This window comes from Coturnix japonica, chromosome 2, assembly GCF_001577835.2.
Source record: "Coturnix japonica isolate 7356 chromosome 2, Coturnix japonica 2.1, whole genome shotgun sequence".
In the NCBI taxonomy this organism is placed as follows: domain Eukaryota; kingdom Metazoa; phylum Chordata; class Aves; order Galliformes; family Phasianidae; genus Coturnix; species Coturnix japonica.
The window spans coordinates 28706466-28722152 of record NC_029517.1 but is presented as its reverse complement, the minus strand read 5'-3'; the positions used below and the strand labels follow the sequence as shown (position 1 = coordinate 28722152).

General features: G+C 38.4%; 1 protein-coding gene across 4 annotated transcripts in view; it reads right to left on the bottom strand.

Moving 5' to 3' along the window:
• Nucleotides 1–15687, bottom strand: part of STK31 (serine/threonine kinase 31) — a 29814-nt gene that overhangs the window by 4934 nt on the left and 9193 nt on the right. For 3 of the 4 annotated variants that reach the window (XM_015853874.2, XM_015853873.2, XM_015853875.2), the window contains exons 11-23: nucleotides 12268–12390; nucleotides 9734–9913; nucleotides 8223–8339; nucleotides 7617–7736; nucleotides 6991–7122; nucleotides 6380–6481; nucleotides 5403–5483; nucleotides 4974–5099; nucleotides 4167–4292; nucleotides 3864–3950; nucleotides 2915–3064; nucleotides 1357–1482; nucleotides 281–349 (exon numbers count right to left, since the gene is read on the bottom strand). In XM_015853874.2, the coding sequence (XP_015709360.1) occupies nucleotides 281–349; nucleotides 1357–1482; nucleotides 2915–3064; nucleotides 3864–3950; nucleotides 4167–4292; nucleotides 4974–5099; nucleotides 5403–5483; nucleotides 6380–6481; nucleotides 6991–7122; nucleotides 7617–7736; nucleotides 8223–8339; nucleotides 9734–9913; nucleotides 12268–12390 (1539 nt within the window). The remainder of the gene's footprint in view (nucleotides 1–280; nucleotides 350–1356; nucleotides 1483–2914; nucleotides 3065–3863; nucleotides 3951–4166; nucleotides 4293–4973; nucleotides 5100–5402; nucleotides 5484–6379; nucleotides 6482–6990; nucleotides 7123–7616; nucleotides 7737–8222; nucleotides 8340–9733; nucleotides 9914–12267; nucleotides 12391–15687) is intronic. The other variant, XM_032443185.1, reaches the window with a different exon arrangement.

Here is a 15687-nt window from a genome sequence, read left to right as displayed (position 1 = left end):
GGGGAAAGCTTACATTTCACACACACATGAAGAGCAAATGGGAAAAAGACAAAGAGTATGTTACATGCTTACAACTGCAATTAAGTGATTAAAATGGAAATTGGCCATTTTATTAATGCTCAAGAATTGTGCAATTATCTGTAAAAGACAGATTAGCAAAGTCAGCCTCCTTGACTTGAGAAAAAGGCACGTTCCTACCTCAATTACCATCTTTGAGGCACAAATCTCAATTAATTATCTCCAGGTCTTTAATTGAGGGATACCAAGACAATACACATACCATGTCAACCGCATCCACCTCAGGTGTTCCATCTTCTTTCATGCCAAATTCTTGGTTTTGAATGCAAAGCTGTAAATTAAAAGATACCTAATATGTAACACTGGTTTTCCCCTTAGTTTAAACAAATATCGGTCAGGGAGATTCCATGTTTCAAGTGAGAATGAACTGTTGTGGAAAATAGGTGAGGGAAGACTTACTTGTCTTTTCACAATAGGAAAAAATCCACAGGTGCCTTGGAGTGCCTTTGCACAGAAACAAGACCCATATAAAAATACAGTAGCAGAATAGTAACTATTAGATGTCCAAAAAAATGGACTTTTTGAAACATGACTCAAAGTCCATGCCTGAGCTGTACACTTAATCCCATTCCCCACAGCACCTCTTAGAGCGTCTCTACAGATGTGAATCCTACACCCATAAAGTAAAATTTCCACAGCCCTTTACTATTGCCCAGAACTATGCCTATATAGAGAGCTTTTTTCCAAAATTCTGCTTGCAATTTAAGCTGCAAATGCCTCTGTTCTGTACAAAGACAGGAAAAAGAAACACATCCTTAGTCAGTGCTGGGTTCTTGTGACATGAGAGCCTCTGAGAGCTCACAAAACCATTGTCCCCATTTTAAAAGTGGCAGTACAGCCCAATAAAGAACACAATTTCAGATACCTGTCACTAAACTGGGAACTGTTGATGAAAAAATTTAGCTCGTGTTGGTTCAAACCATCAATACAACAAGACTGAGCTGCAGATTAAATATAGTTATGTAGCATATATAAATATATGCTTTCTGTTCAATCTTAACTCTGCTCCACACCTACCACCTTGTTTATTAAAGAATCATCATAGAATGGCCTGGGTTGGAAGAGACCTCAAGGATCATTAAGTGCCAACCCTCCTGCCACAGATCTAGCTAACCAATAGATCAAGTACTAGATCAGGTTGTCCAGGGACCCATCCTAATACGAGTGTTTATTTCTCCAATATATTTCAAAGTAAAAATAACACTGATTCATTTATTGCTACCCTTGACACGTGCTACAGTAATATTACCAGAAATTATCTCATAATCCATAACATACCCAGAACAGAAGGCAGCCATAGGCATACATGTCAGAAGCAGGAGAAGCTGGCTGTCCCATCTTCAGTTCAGGAGAAACCAAGCTCAGAGTACCAATGACCATCGTGTCTGCAGCAGCACGTTGCTCCTATGGGGAAAAAGCTGTACTCAGAATTTCAAGTGAGATCAATAGCATGTTGCAGCAGAGGTATCACCCTCTCCCTTTTAACAGGTCAGCCGACTTGAATAACAACATTCTATGCTGACTCCAAAAGAACCGTAAAACACTCTTTTACTGACAGAAAAAGATGTGTGTAGAGTAGAAAGGAGATAAAGTCACGCACCTATCATCTCTAACTGTAACAAAAGAATAGCACTGGCAGATTTTACCCCACACTAGAACTATCAAAGGTCACAGAGATGATAATACAAACTGTGACACTTCTCAAATAACAAAAAATGATAGAAAATGTTTAAAGATATTCAACACTACTTTGGAAAATTTTAGTTCTGTTATCAGTTCTGCCAGCTTTCTCATTTCTTCTTTTTCCTGGTGTAACTTGCTGCTTCCTCCCTCCTGGTTTCCAGCACATTTTGGGAAACAACACACGCTAGCCTCCAACTTTCAATCATTTTTCATGGTCACAGCCAGCACCCATCACAGCCAAACTGAAGGGAGACTGGTCTCTACATTGCTAAGAGCATCCAATAACACGACAGTTTGCAGCTCTGCTCATCAACTCGTGACCACACAGAAAATACAATCACCAATCAATACTCTGACACCATCTATTGAAATGGAACAAACTGGGCTGTGAACCACAGTTGAATCTTTCCTGCTCTATTATAACATTTCAGTACAGTCCACAGCCTCAGGGTATGGAAAAGAAAGAGAAAACTCTCATCAGCTCTTACAGCTTCCAAGGTAACACTATCTGCAATGAGGATGACCTTTCAGAATCCAGCTGTAAAAGTTTTGAAAGCACTTTTCCTTGGCACATTAAAAATTGCCATCTATTTCAGACACGCTATGCTTTGTTGTCCAAACATTTTACATACCTTGTAAGATTAATATGTGAATTATATTTATATATTGCTATAAAAATTAAACATAGAGCAGACCTCTGGCACAAAAATGTTCATAAGGCTATTTGAGTTTCTACGATTCTGTGAACCTATGAACATGTAGAAAGGCAAAAATATGAGTGAGATTATTTTTCCTTCCTCTAACACAAGTTATTACTCTGCTGATACTGATTACCATTAAATACAGAAGACAGACAAGTAAGAAGTACTTGAACCTCTACATTTTTCTGTTCCACTGTGTTCTTTAACCTGGGCCCAATTCTCAATACTTGCTTTTTCACACCCTCCAAGATAAGATCATATTGTGCCTTGCTGAGATTTTTGTCAAACTGCCCAGCACTAATCAGAAGCTGAGACAGAAATTGCTGCAATGTTTATCAATATATCTTATAAACTGCAGATGCACTTCATTTTTTATACGTAACTGACTAAAAAAAATAATAAATGAACTAAAAACACACTACAAGTTTGGGTTTTGTTGTTGTTTTTTTTACCTCTGATTTAGTGAAGTCAAAGTCTCCAACAATTCCTTGTTTTCGATTCACAGCAAAAACGTTATTTCCATGCAGAGATCCGTGTACTATGTTAGCTCCATGCAATGTTTGCAGACCTTGGGCCACTCCTTTCATCACTTTTAATGTCTCCTAGTGATTCAATTCAGGTGCTTTTTAAGAAGATAGATATGGGAGAACCAAAGCAAAACATGGTTCTCTTCCAAAACTAGAACAGATTTAATTTAAGATTCGTACACTTTCAAAGTTTCTGATAATTGTTTTAAGTAAGGATTAATTCTCAGTACGATTGTGATAACCTGCAGTCAGTCACAAACAAATTGCAATCATTGATTTAACAAATCATTAATATGAAACAGAGGATTAAACTAACAATAAAATAAAAGAATCCCTGCAACATGCTCTGAGAAATGCACCTTTACAAGCATCTCCAAGTTAGCAGCCAGAAGCTTTAAGCCATCAAACACAACTAGGGAATAAATTTGTACTGGCTTCTGGCTACCTCTTCTTTGGGAAGGGCTGGTTAAACAAACTGCCAATAAACTGCGTATGGAAAGGAAAGAGAGGGGAGAGAACAACACACCCAACCTCCCAAAAAGCAACCTCCTCCCCACCCAACAAGTTCTCTAAACTCCAACACAAGAATGCCTACACTAACAAATTAGATATACCCACTCCAGTGATTAAATGTACTAGTAAGACAACTGAGGCATTGTTTTCAATAAAACAGTAAATCCAAGCAAAATCTTTTGGAAAATTACAGTCTACTGCTCGTTAAAATCTAACCAACCTATTTTGTGCAATTGTACAATTAGAACTCAGCCACATAAGGAAGAATACTGCTAAACATCTTCAGCAGCAAAAATATGGTGAGAGTACAGCCCAAACACATAAAAAGGAAAACACTCATAGTCTAAGTAATTGTACTTACTTCTAAAGTTAAAGGTGTATCAGCCTGCACAGCAGTCAGACTTGCTCCAGGGTAGTACGGGACCATTAAATACATCAGAGGATCAGACTAGAGCAAGAAAATAATATATTATTTCAAATGTCAAGAACACTGGAAAGTTTCACACACACTAGATATATGATGAATCAATCAATTAACGAAACTATTTCCTTAGTAAACATAAAGTAAGGTCATAAAGTAAAAAATAAATTGATTCAATGATCCAACTTGAAAGTCTTCCAGCTTAAGCAAAAAAACAACCAGCATTACAGGTTTGAATCTTGCCTTGCAGAAAAGAAGAAACAACAGCTGTAATAAACTGGATTCCTCCTTCTGCTGATCCCAGGCTTTGTGATACTTGGCAACTCTCTCTATCACTTTGGCTTCTGAGCTCACATCTACAGAGTATCCCTGAAAAAAAACAAGACAAATACCCAAACTCCTATTCCTAATGCCCGTATCACCACCATACGATACTTACAGTTACAGAACAGCATACTGTTACATTCTACCAAGTAACCTTCTATTCATAAAAAAGAAAAAGAACTAACATCCAAATGTCTTATGCCCATTTATCAACACTTAAAAGTCTGTACCAGTGAAACACAGAGTCTTCCATTTAATATTAAGTCCAACACAATTATAACAGTGCTTCCCATAACACTACATCCCTTGATTTTTAATTGCTAGCACATAGGAAAAAAAGCAGAGCAGAGGAAAAGCAGCAGTTCCTGGAGTTTCACAGTTACATTATCTGGAAGACAAACCTGCATTTACAAAAAGAAACAAGAATGAATAAATTAAAGGGCTGATCAAATATCAGAATGAACAGGTAACAGTAGAGAAGCACTATTTACTACAGCTGCCCTCAAATGGAGAGAGAATAAAAAGAAAAGTAAACAACAGGGAAGCAATCCAGAGGGAGAACAATGCTGTGTGCTCTACAGGTCCCAATAAAAAAGAAAGTGCAATCAGAAAAGGGTTTTTGAATGCAGGAATTGAAAAGAAACTGAAGAGTTAATTCAGAATCAGCACATTCACAAGCCAAAAGTCTCACCTGCAGTGGTACCTGACAGCCTGGACAAACATTACCTTTAGAAGAACCTTCTGATCCTGAATTTCTGAACACACTAATGGCCGCTTTGTGCTCAGTTTCTTCAAGGGTTCAGCATCTAAAAGGTCTCGCTCCAGACTGTGTGACAGAAGTCCACCTGAATTCTGAAGCACATGTACACACACACAGCCAAGGTAAGAGCACAGCTTTAACAGTCTGTAAGGCTCACAGGCTTTGACAACCTCTCCTCTTTCTCAAACAGCTTAGCAAAGCACAAACAGTGGGGACTTGTTAAAATTAAAATTACAACGTGTGTTAGCAGGAGTCTAGCCTCAGACAAAATGGATCTGCAAGGCAGTTAGAAAGATACTGAACATCACCTAGGAGAACGGGCAGGAAGAAATGAAAAGCCATGGTACTGCCCCAAACATTAACTAACAACGTGCTCAAACACAACCTATACTTACCATATAGCTTAGAATTCCTGCTTCTGGATACAGAAGTGGCAGCTCAGGGAACCATTTCTGTACCAAATATGAAAGTTTCTCCTAAATGAAGGAAACAAGGCAGCTTTAGGTCACTACCTTCTCACATCACAGATGTTGACATTTGAAAAGTATGTATGTTGTAGCATCTTGCATACACATGTTTGTACTTCCTTTAGCAATACCCCTTAAAGTAACACCACCACTTTTTTTCTAACAAAGAAAAAACTCACCTCTCCCAGTAATACAGCAGTTCAATACAGACAGATTTCCAAAAGCTCTAAGGGTGAGACCACTAATGTTAAGGTACAAAAGGAAGTGCTTTTTCTACAGTATACCACTTTTTCCAACAACACAAGAGGTACAACTTCACTGAGACTAAATGGAAAAGACAAATCAAGTAGTAATGCAGACCAAAGCAATCAAATCAGCACCAGAGCTGTCATAGCTATAATGCAAGGTAACTATTACACAAAAACTGCTGTGTTTGCAGAGGAAAGCTGCAAGGCAGTGGTTTCAACTCTCCCCTCTAGATGGAGGACTCAGTGAAACAGTTATCTCCTTCAATTCGGGATAAACCCTATTTTAGCCTAGTCATAAGGAAATATTTCCCCTTTCAAGAAATAATCTTTCTTCTACACATAATCTTATACTCACACCAGCAGTTTTTCTTGGTCAAGAACTACAGTTCATTTTCTCTTGCTTCACCTGCTTTAGGTGGGGGGGAAGTACTGGTAGAACATGGCGGAAGAATTGTCTGAAAAGATCGCACCCAAATACCTGCTTCCTTTCCTTCCCTCAGAGATTTTGCCAAGGAAGAGCAACCTTAACATTCAACACTAGAAAAAACACCTTTTTTTTTTTTTTCCTATTTTATCCACAACATAAAAAAAAAAAAATCATCTGAAAAGCAGATGGGGCTCAAATAGCTTTATTTTAGTTGCCTAACTAATACTTACATATTCTTCTTGTTCCTTATATATTTCCTGAAAAAGCTTATTTCGCAAAGCAGCAATTTCTTCTTTTATTCTTGTAATTTCAAGCTCACTGTAATCATCAGACTGCATCAGGAATAACAAAGTTAGTGTATAATTCTCATTCTGCTATTACACCAAACAACAGTTATCTACTATATTAGGATTAAAAAGCAGCTCCCATGTTACAGTTCTGGAGCCTAAAGTTTTAGTTTCTATCCTGGAAACCCGAAGGATTCTCTTAAAAGAATTGCTATCCTTCCTAGATGGGCTCCCTTCAGAGCCAGCCCAAGCTTCACAACAGCAGTATTTGGCGAGGGATTTCCTATGATTTCTACATAACTGTAGTTCCTAGCTTGACATGAAGGGAATGCAGGTTATTCAGCTCTAGTTAAAAGCAATGGTAGTGTGGCTGGGGAAAAAGAATGGCTATGCACAGTTACAAAAATCCAGATCAAGCAACTTCCTAAATGAAACTGAAGAACACATCTTCAAAGCACCAAAAGCACATTTTGTTCTGCCTAGTTGCCACTGATTTTAACAAAACTTGCATTTCTAAATAAACTTGGGAAAAAAGACCCCTAAGATTTTCATACTTCCTCAATGTTCTTTTTCTCAGTCAACTTCCATCTTAACTGGGCCTTCAAACTTTTCACTGTTTTTTTGATTGATAGTAAGTTGTCAGAATTAGGTCTTTTATTCAGCCATTTCTCAGCTTGTTTTTTGAACTAGGAAAAAAAAAGAGTAATTAAAAAATAAAAATCAGAAAACATTCAAGAATTCTATTTTAATATGCTTTAATCCGTGCACTAGAGAAACTGCCTGAAACTCATCTGAATTCAGCTTTTCAGAATGTTCCCTGCAAAAACGAGGTTTTAATTGTGTTTAATTTTAATTACATTTACAACCTGCTGGAAAACATCCTACTGGAAGTTCTCTTGAGTTACATACTACAGATTTGCAATGAATCCACAGATTCCAGCTCCCACTGCCTTAGCAAAGCAACACCATTCAAACCACCCAAACACACAACACTGTATTCATACAAAACAAAGCCTTTTCTAACTCTCTCAAACTTTAACTTAACCATCCTCTCACCACCAGCATACACTATAACTCCCATTGTAAGAGAGAAAAGATAAAAGGACATATTTTTTTAAGAGGTACATCAGAAAACATTACTAATGTAGAACAGCAAGGCACAAATAAGACAAGAGCTAACCTCAACACTGGCCAAGTATGTTTTTTGTATCACTGTGATCAGATTTTGCTCCTGACGAACTTCATGCATAACTTTACTGTATGCACTCTTAATTACTTCTTTCTCTTTCTCATCATGTTCCTAGATTGAATTACAAAGATTAAAGTTTAAGAGTCATTCGCTATTTATACGCACTAACATTTCATATGTAACAACATCACTTAAATTCTGCAGCTAATGGAAAAACTCGCATATTAGATTTTTCATCATAAAGATACTGAAAAAGGAAAGCTACTGAGTTTAAAAGATCAACCAGTAGTTTCAGTAAAATAAAGATAAATAGCACTTCTACACAGAGAATCCATTTCATGCTAAGAAAATAATTACTTCAATATAGAATATTAAGTACATATGGAGCACCAAAGTATACAACCATTCTTTCAAAGCAGACACTGGTTCTGTTGCAGGTAGCAGGCACAAGCTACAATCCTGTAACTCAAGGCTGCCCTCTGCCTGTTGCCTGGAAAACATTCTTTTTTCTCCAAGGAACAAGCGGAGTGATTTTTCATCGCATCCCCCCATTCCCCGGCCCAATAAAGAAAAACAAAATTAAGAAAGAAAACATACCGTTAAGTCTGTCTTCAGCTCTTTGCAAATACACAACTCGGCTTCTTTGAGAGCTTCATCCACATTACCAGGAATTTCCTCTGTATTAGAAGACTCTTCTGAGCTCAGGTCAAAACACTTCAAAAGAGGGGGGAAAAAAAAAAAATAAGCTCAGCCTTGCTATCTCCTTGCTGTATTTTAGCTTTTAATTACAAGAACAGACAAAAGAATACAGAAGTCATCACTAATGGAGATCTAATCAGAATGTATGTCAAATATCACCTTTAACTGCCTGACTCTTCAGTGATACACCAATTTCTAGAACTAACATAACTGCAAATTCTCCAAGAAAAGTTGACTCTTGCCTTGATCATGTTTTACTTTCCTAATCTCACTATGACTAAGGAAAAAAAGAAATATAGTAGACAAATCCTAATCCTCACACTATTGGGTCTAATGTGCAAAGCAAACGTTAGTGCTGCCCACAGAGTGACACACAAAATGTTGACAGCAAAGCTCAGTGTGGCACTCTCAGTGCTGAGTGGGTTTTGTGTTTTTTTTAATACACAGCTGCTTGAGATAAAGATGCACCTTGAGATCTATTTCACTGCTGATAAACAGAGATGTAAAGTTTAAGATTACCACAAAGAAACCTTGGATGTTTCCATACAAGACGGAACTAACAGCTTTGAAATAAAGACGTAGATAACACTAGATGGAGTAAGATCAGTTTATAATCACATTGGACGTTGTTTTTGGCAAAAATTTATTACTCTCATCTACACAAGAGATAGTACATCGGCAACCAAAACTGCAATGAAAATTTGTTTCTGAATTTAATGTGCAATATACACCATCATAATCGGAGGCAGTAAACTCTTCCTCATTCATTTACCTGTCAAGCATGGGTATTTTACTACAGATCACAAAAATACTTTGTTGTCTTAAATAAACAAAAACTTCTATAGTCATGTTCAAATGGTATATTGCTTCCAAAACCTTTGAGTTACACAGTGGAAAGGAACCATTCATTCTCTAAAAACGAAAACCATTATCATTCACTGATCCTATTCCATTTTAGATTTTGATGGATGTTACTCCTGATTACACACATTAATAGAATCACAAAATGGCTTTGGTTGGAAGGGACCTCAAGGATCATGGAGCTTCAACCCCCCTGCTACAGGCAGGGCCTCCAACTTCCACATTTAAAATAGGACATGCTTCTATCCAAAGGCTACTTTAATCCTTTAAAGTATTTCAGTCACAAAAGGATTAGACAGTGCACACACAAGATACACAGAAGCACTTCGCTTAATGGAAAAGATGTCCTCTCATACGAAAGCATAAACCCTTGCTTTGTATGTGTTCCTCAAGGTACATCTTCTCCCTGTGTACTGTGGCTAAGGCTTTGTGTACATGAACAGTAGAACTAGCTCCCTCTCTGCTAATGACTACTGCACACAAGCTTGGTTACATACATCATACTTAATCTTCTTCAGGAACAAGAAAGACAGACTTGTTTGCTTTACCTTTAGGATGCCACTGAACAAGTCAGTGAGAATTTTCAAAGCAGCATCTGTATTATTTCTAATATCAATGAACTCCTCTATTTTAGCACACTTCCACTTAAGGAACTGTTGAAACACCTCTTCAGAATCATTCACTTCACAAACTTGACCATAAGTTGCCTCCAAAGAAACAGACAGTTCCTGTGCATTAAGCAAACAAAAACAGCATGTCAGCACATGAAAAGTACTTTTTTTTAACCACTATTTTATTTAAAACAAACAAAAAAAAACCAAAAAACACTTAATGCAGAAAGAGTAAGAAATAGCCTGATGTCAGCAAGCAGCACTATCACAAAATCCTCTTACAGTGAAGTTCTTTTCATATTCCACTTTCCTGACAAATTTCCTGGCAGCATGTCTATCAGGAAACACGACGCAGAAGAGAATCATGCATTACTGACTCTGATACTCCCTTCAAAATATGGAAGGGAAGGATCACAAAAAACAGATCTTAATATGACAAATGTTCCAGGGGCTTCTACTTACAGATTGGACTTCGACACCACATTCATCAAGACAAAAAGCAAGAACAGGTTCAGTTCACAACGCTCCTCAAAACAAATTGTACTTGTACTAAGGAGCAAGGTGAGCAGCCAAGTGTCCAATGAATGATTCTGGACACTGATACCTCCCATTAAGAGTCATTAGGCAAATCTTTTCTGACACACTTTCATCACCACATTGATCTCCAGATGCAACCAAACCCATCTGTGTGTCCAGTATCTCCAAGGACCTATAAAGTTATTTTCACTGTCTAGAAACATTTACTTCCACCTAGATGCCAAGTTTTAAACACCTCCTTTTGATTTGCATTGGAAAACATATCAGTGGCACACATACAGGAAAGGCACAACAGGTAAAGCTCAGGGCAAACAGAAATAAGACCAGTCGAATGACCTCAACAACAAGCAGGTCATTATGTCAGTCAGCACTTGAGATAACTACTTTACAGAAGGCAGCCTTCCTTGTATCCAAGTAGAAAGTCATGCAGAAAAACACTTGAGCTACAAAGATGTTTAAAACACTATTTGCCACAGCTCAAAAGGTTGAATTCTCTCTGAAGGATGGGATTTGACCCATGTCTACCAGGACCCTGAATCTCTAGGTGAGAGTAAGGAGAGCAGATTCCATCTGAACAAGTTCAAACAAGTCAAAGACCTCCTCATGCAATTGAATGTGTGCAAGTCCACAGGACCAGATGATAACCATTGTAGGGTTCTGACAGAGATGGCTGATGTGGTTTCTAAGCTGCTCTCAATCATATCTGAAAAATCATAGCTGTCCAGTGAAGTCCTCGGTGACCGGAAAAAGGGAAACATTACTCCTGTTTCTAAGAAAGGGAGAAAGGATGACCTGGGAAACTACAGACCAGTGAGCCTCACCTCCATGCCTGGGATGATGATGGAGCAAATCCCCCTAGAAGAGGGGTCTCATGAGTCCTATTTCTTCCCATTTATCTGTTTTTTATAAACACACTTTTCTAAAGCATTAGCAGCTTTACTGGCAGGAGGATATGGGAACAGATTTCAGAATAACAAGCTGCCAACCAAAGACTGTTCAATGGCCCACAAACATTGAAACCAGCCACTATATGCACACATGGAATTGAAAGGGCAGAATTCCAAGGGAGAGGAATATACTACCAGAAATTAACCACGTGCTTTTGGACAGGTTAACATGGAAAAGCTCACAACTGTTCAGCTCATCCTGGCCTACTGTAAAGTAACATACAATATGTATGCCTACACATCTTGTTTTTCTCAACCAATGCAGTTTTACCGCTTAGAAAGCAGGGATCTAAAAAACAACTGTTTATTTGGATCAGCTGGATTCAGCTGAGGTGGAAGCTGTTTGAATTTGTCTGTCAGAAACCCAGTTCTGTACATTTGGGGAAGAATCATAGAATGGCTTGAGTCAAAGGGGCCTCAAAGATCATGAGGCTCCAACTCCCAGGAAGCATCCAGGATTTGTACAAGCTGTCAAACTAACAACCTTTTTTCCTGTCCAAATACATCCGCACAGTCAAAACGAAAGTAGTATTTCTGCAGTTAAAAAGAAGAAAATAGATTATTTCCAGTAATAAAATCCCCAATACCAGTTTGGTAGTACTTCCATTAGTAATTTTCAAGAGTTCCTACTGCATCTATGAAGATTAATTCCTCCCTTATAACTTCCTTGAATTGTAGGTTTTTATCAGCGCTTGTCTTTTGTGTTCTCTGTGCTTTGTGAATTCCTGTTAGTCACCAAACACAGTATGTTAAGATAAAACCCTTGCCCAAACCCAGGATCAACATTATTTGCTTCTAGAAACAAAACATCCCAAAGACCAGGGTAGCAAGAAATGCTGAGAACCACAAGTGTCAGATGTACAGCTTAGCTCAGAAGTGAGATCTTAAGCTTCAGCTTCTGCTTCGGTCTACAACCATAAAATGTTTAAGAAGCATTCCCAAAGGTTCTCAGTGTTTCAGACTCAGTAATTAGACGCCCTGCCATACCTGTAATACGTCTGAGCGCTCACAGATGAACAGCTGATCCACTTCCAAAATAAATTCTTTAACTGCAGAATACAAGTCTTGCTGCACTCCATTTCTTTTCGTAATCAACTCATCTCTTTCATCCTATGCAGAAAGAAAAGCACATCAGGAACTTGCTCACAAATGCCACGCACAGTAGTGATAATAAAGAAAATACTAAGTTTTCTAGGAAATGAAAAGCTCTGTCTGGAGGACTGGCAGCATTAGTTCTGCTGTTGGAAGAAGAATCCCGCATTCCTATCAGACAAGGTACCTAACAGACTAATCAATATCGAATCTCTTGAAATGGCACTGCATAATAATGTCGAAGGACACCTCATCATAAAGAATACTTTCCAAGAAAAGATTCCTGAAAAATACTGCTTTAGAAATGGGAACAATAGAGACTTAAGTGCAGCAAGATTCCACCAAGCAACCAAACTCCAACTAATGCCAGCTCAAGCACCGTCAATTCAACAGTCTACACAGGACAGAGCCCAGGAAGTCAATACATTGTTCAGGAGCCACAAGTCCCCTTCCTTCCCATGTCTGCCATGTCACTGGGTACATACAGAAGTGCACGCCTCAGGAAATGCCTGTTATTTAACTCCAGAAAGCATTAACTGTTTTAAAAGCTGACATTACAAAGACTTAAGCTCATCACCACAGCAGACAGTGGAATTGACTGAGGGTGAAAACTCCTCAAACTACACCTAGAAAAGTGATTTATCCATCTCATACTTCAAACAGACACATACAAAAACCCCAGCACCCCATTGGGCTCAGTCACACCAAACACCAGTACTCTTCAGCAACTTGTTTCCAACAACAGCAATCTTTATTATTAAAGAATGTGAGAGCAGGATAAAATAGTGCAACAACTTCATCAATGCCTTCTCGCCTTAGTGACCCCATAAGCAAGAGGAAAATGCATCCCTTTCCATGGATACTTTTTAATCCATGTTTTCAGCCCCTTCCTACTTTTGGCATCAGATTTTGGCTTTTTTAGTGCAAATTATTAACTTGCAGGATGTGAAATAGTTAAAACTAGCACTGGAATCAGCATCTTCATTAAACTGCTCTATTTATCCCACCTTCAAAATGCAAATCTTGAATCTATTTCTAATACCAAAACAAAAATTAAGCAACACTCCATAGAACAATGGCTACAGTGTCTGAGTATGCGATGCTTGCATTCCAATGTTACACTATAAGCATGCATTGCAATCAGAGCAACTTCTAATTATCCATTCCTTTACCTGTAGAGCTACCACTCTCTCAGAAGTTTCACTCAAGAGCTGCTTAAGTAACCAGCATCAGCATCCTTTCTATTTCAGTCTATCCCTTCCCATGTTGAGCAGACAGTTTACATCCAATTCTACAATGACTTTCACATACATTTTCAAGCCCTTCCACTCCAGATGAGCAACCTACACTATTTTTATGCAAATCATACCTCAGTACCATCTCAGTTCACTAACCGTTATGTTTTCAAGATATCCATTACATAATCACCTTATTCAAGATCAAATAATTCCACCATGCATCTTCATTTGAGGATATTTAAACTAAGCAAAAAAAGTATTAAAAAACAAGGACAAATCAGAAGTGACCAAGTTAAATCAGCAAAAATTAACTATTAAACTAAAGAATGTGAATACTGAAACACCACTTACTCTACATTCAAATTCTACTGGGCTTACACACCTGTAATGCTGTTCAAGATGTACTAGGTTTCTCCAAAAGCAAGATAACACATTTACTTTCAAGTGCTGACAAACCTGATTTGTTACAGGGAGAGAGGAAAGTTAAAGGAAGAGCACACTGCTCAGGTGACCTAATAGCAAAAGCTATCTTTATAAAACTAATTTTGATAGCAAAGTTAACAGCCAAAGCAAATAGAGTTAAAACCATCTGTTATAGCTCAATAGGCAGCTATTTCTTCCATCTATTTGGGTTCAGTGGGCTTCCCGTGCATTGGTATCTCATTTCCACTAAATGGGAAACAAAATGCAACTGAGTATGCTGATGTTGCTGGCTATTAAAAATATTTGTTAAAATACTTAATTCATCATCAAGCAGAATAACACACAGACCATTTTACTGTGAGCTTCTTGGACATTTCTTATGTCTGCAGGTAAATTCTACAAGAGCCTTGGAATATCCCGCTTCCAGCAATTCATCTTAAAAACTAAATAAACCCTTCAGGGAGCTCTGCTCCTCAGCACACATTCCCAGTCACACACCCTGTGCAGTTCTCAGGCACTCTAGAGGACACCTGACACTTAGAGATCCTGTCATTTCTCCTTTTCCCCTATTTAAAATATGAGTGACACTGCCATGACAACCTTCCATAGCAGGAATCTTTGAAAGCCACAGAAGGCTCTTGAGAAGTCATAAGAGTTTGTGCCACTGTTCATTAATGCCTTAGTTTAAGCAATTAGGAACAACGCCAAAAAGGAAGACGGGGGTTTCATTTCTGAACAGAACTGGTTTTCAGACTGTTGCGAGGCCACACTTTGCCAACACAGAACATGGGGCTGAACAAACAACTGGAAGATCACAGTGCAGTCTGACCATAGCATTTCAACTGCTTTAACAGTTGAACACTACCATGCATCCTGTAGACAACATCATTGTTAGCCATTCACAACTAAAAACAACCAGCACTGTCAAGATGGCCAAACATATTCCAGTAAATTCATTCCTATATATATATATATATCCTGAAGCACTTGTCATAATTGAGACCTCTTCTCACGAAGAAGTATCTTCCTGCTGCTTCCTGGGGTTGGTGACTCAAGAGGAGAGAAAAGAAGAGGCAGCAGCTATTCTTTGATGTTGCCAGCCTATACAAAGCAAGCCCAAACTGCTGTATGTTTATTAACACTTATCTTAGACATCTGACTAAGTTTTCAGTAAATAAATGAATCGCTTCTCACCTACAGCAACTGAATGTGTGCTGTGCTACAGATGTTCTACTTCTTGCCCCAGCACAGAAACAGAATGTATTTTATTCAACCAGAAGGCTTATTGTTTTTCAGTCAAATTTCATAAGCTATTAAATTCACTGAAGCGCTGCAACATCTCTTCAGCAAAGACATTTAAAAAGGTTTCAGGTTATATATATGAGAATACAACATGTTTGCTGCCATCTTCCCAGGGTGCTGCTACCTTCCCAGCCCCATCACACCACACCACTTGCCCCAGAGCACAGAACCCTCCTGTTCCCAAAAGCAGCACCTCCACTGAGAGGCAGTACATAAGCATATTTATCATCACAGCCGCTTGTACATACTCAGGCAGGCTCTCACTGATTGTAACAGCTGAGAAGTTGCACTAGATGGCATATTTCCCCCGTAGAAGCCCATCTTCCTGCACTGTTGCTATTTGCATACCAAT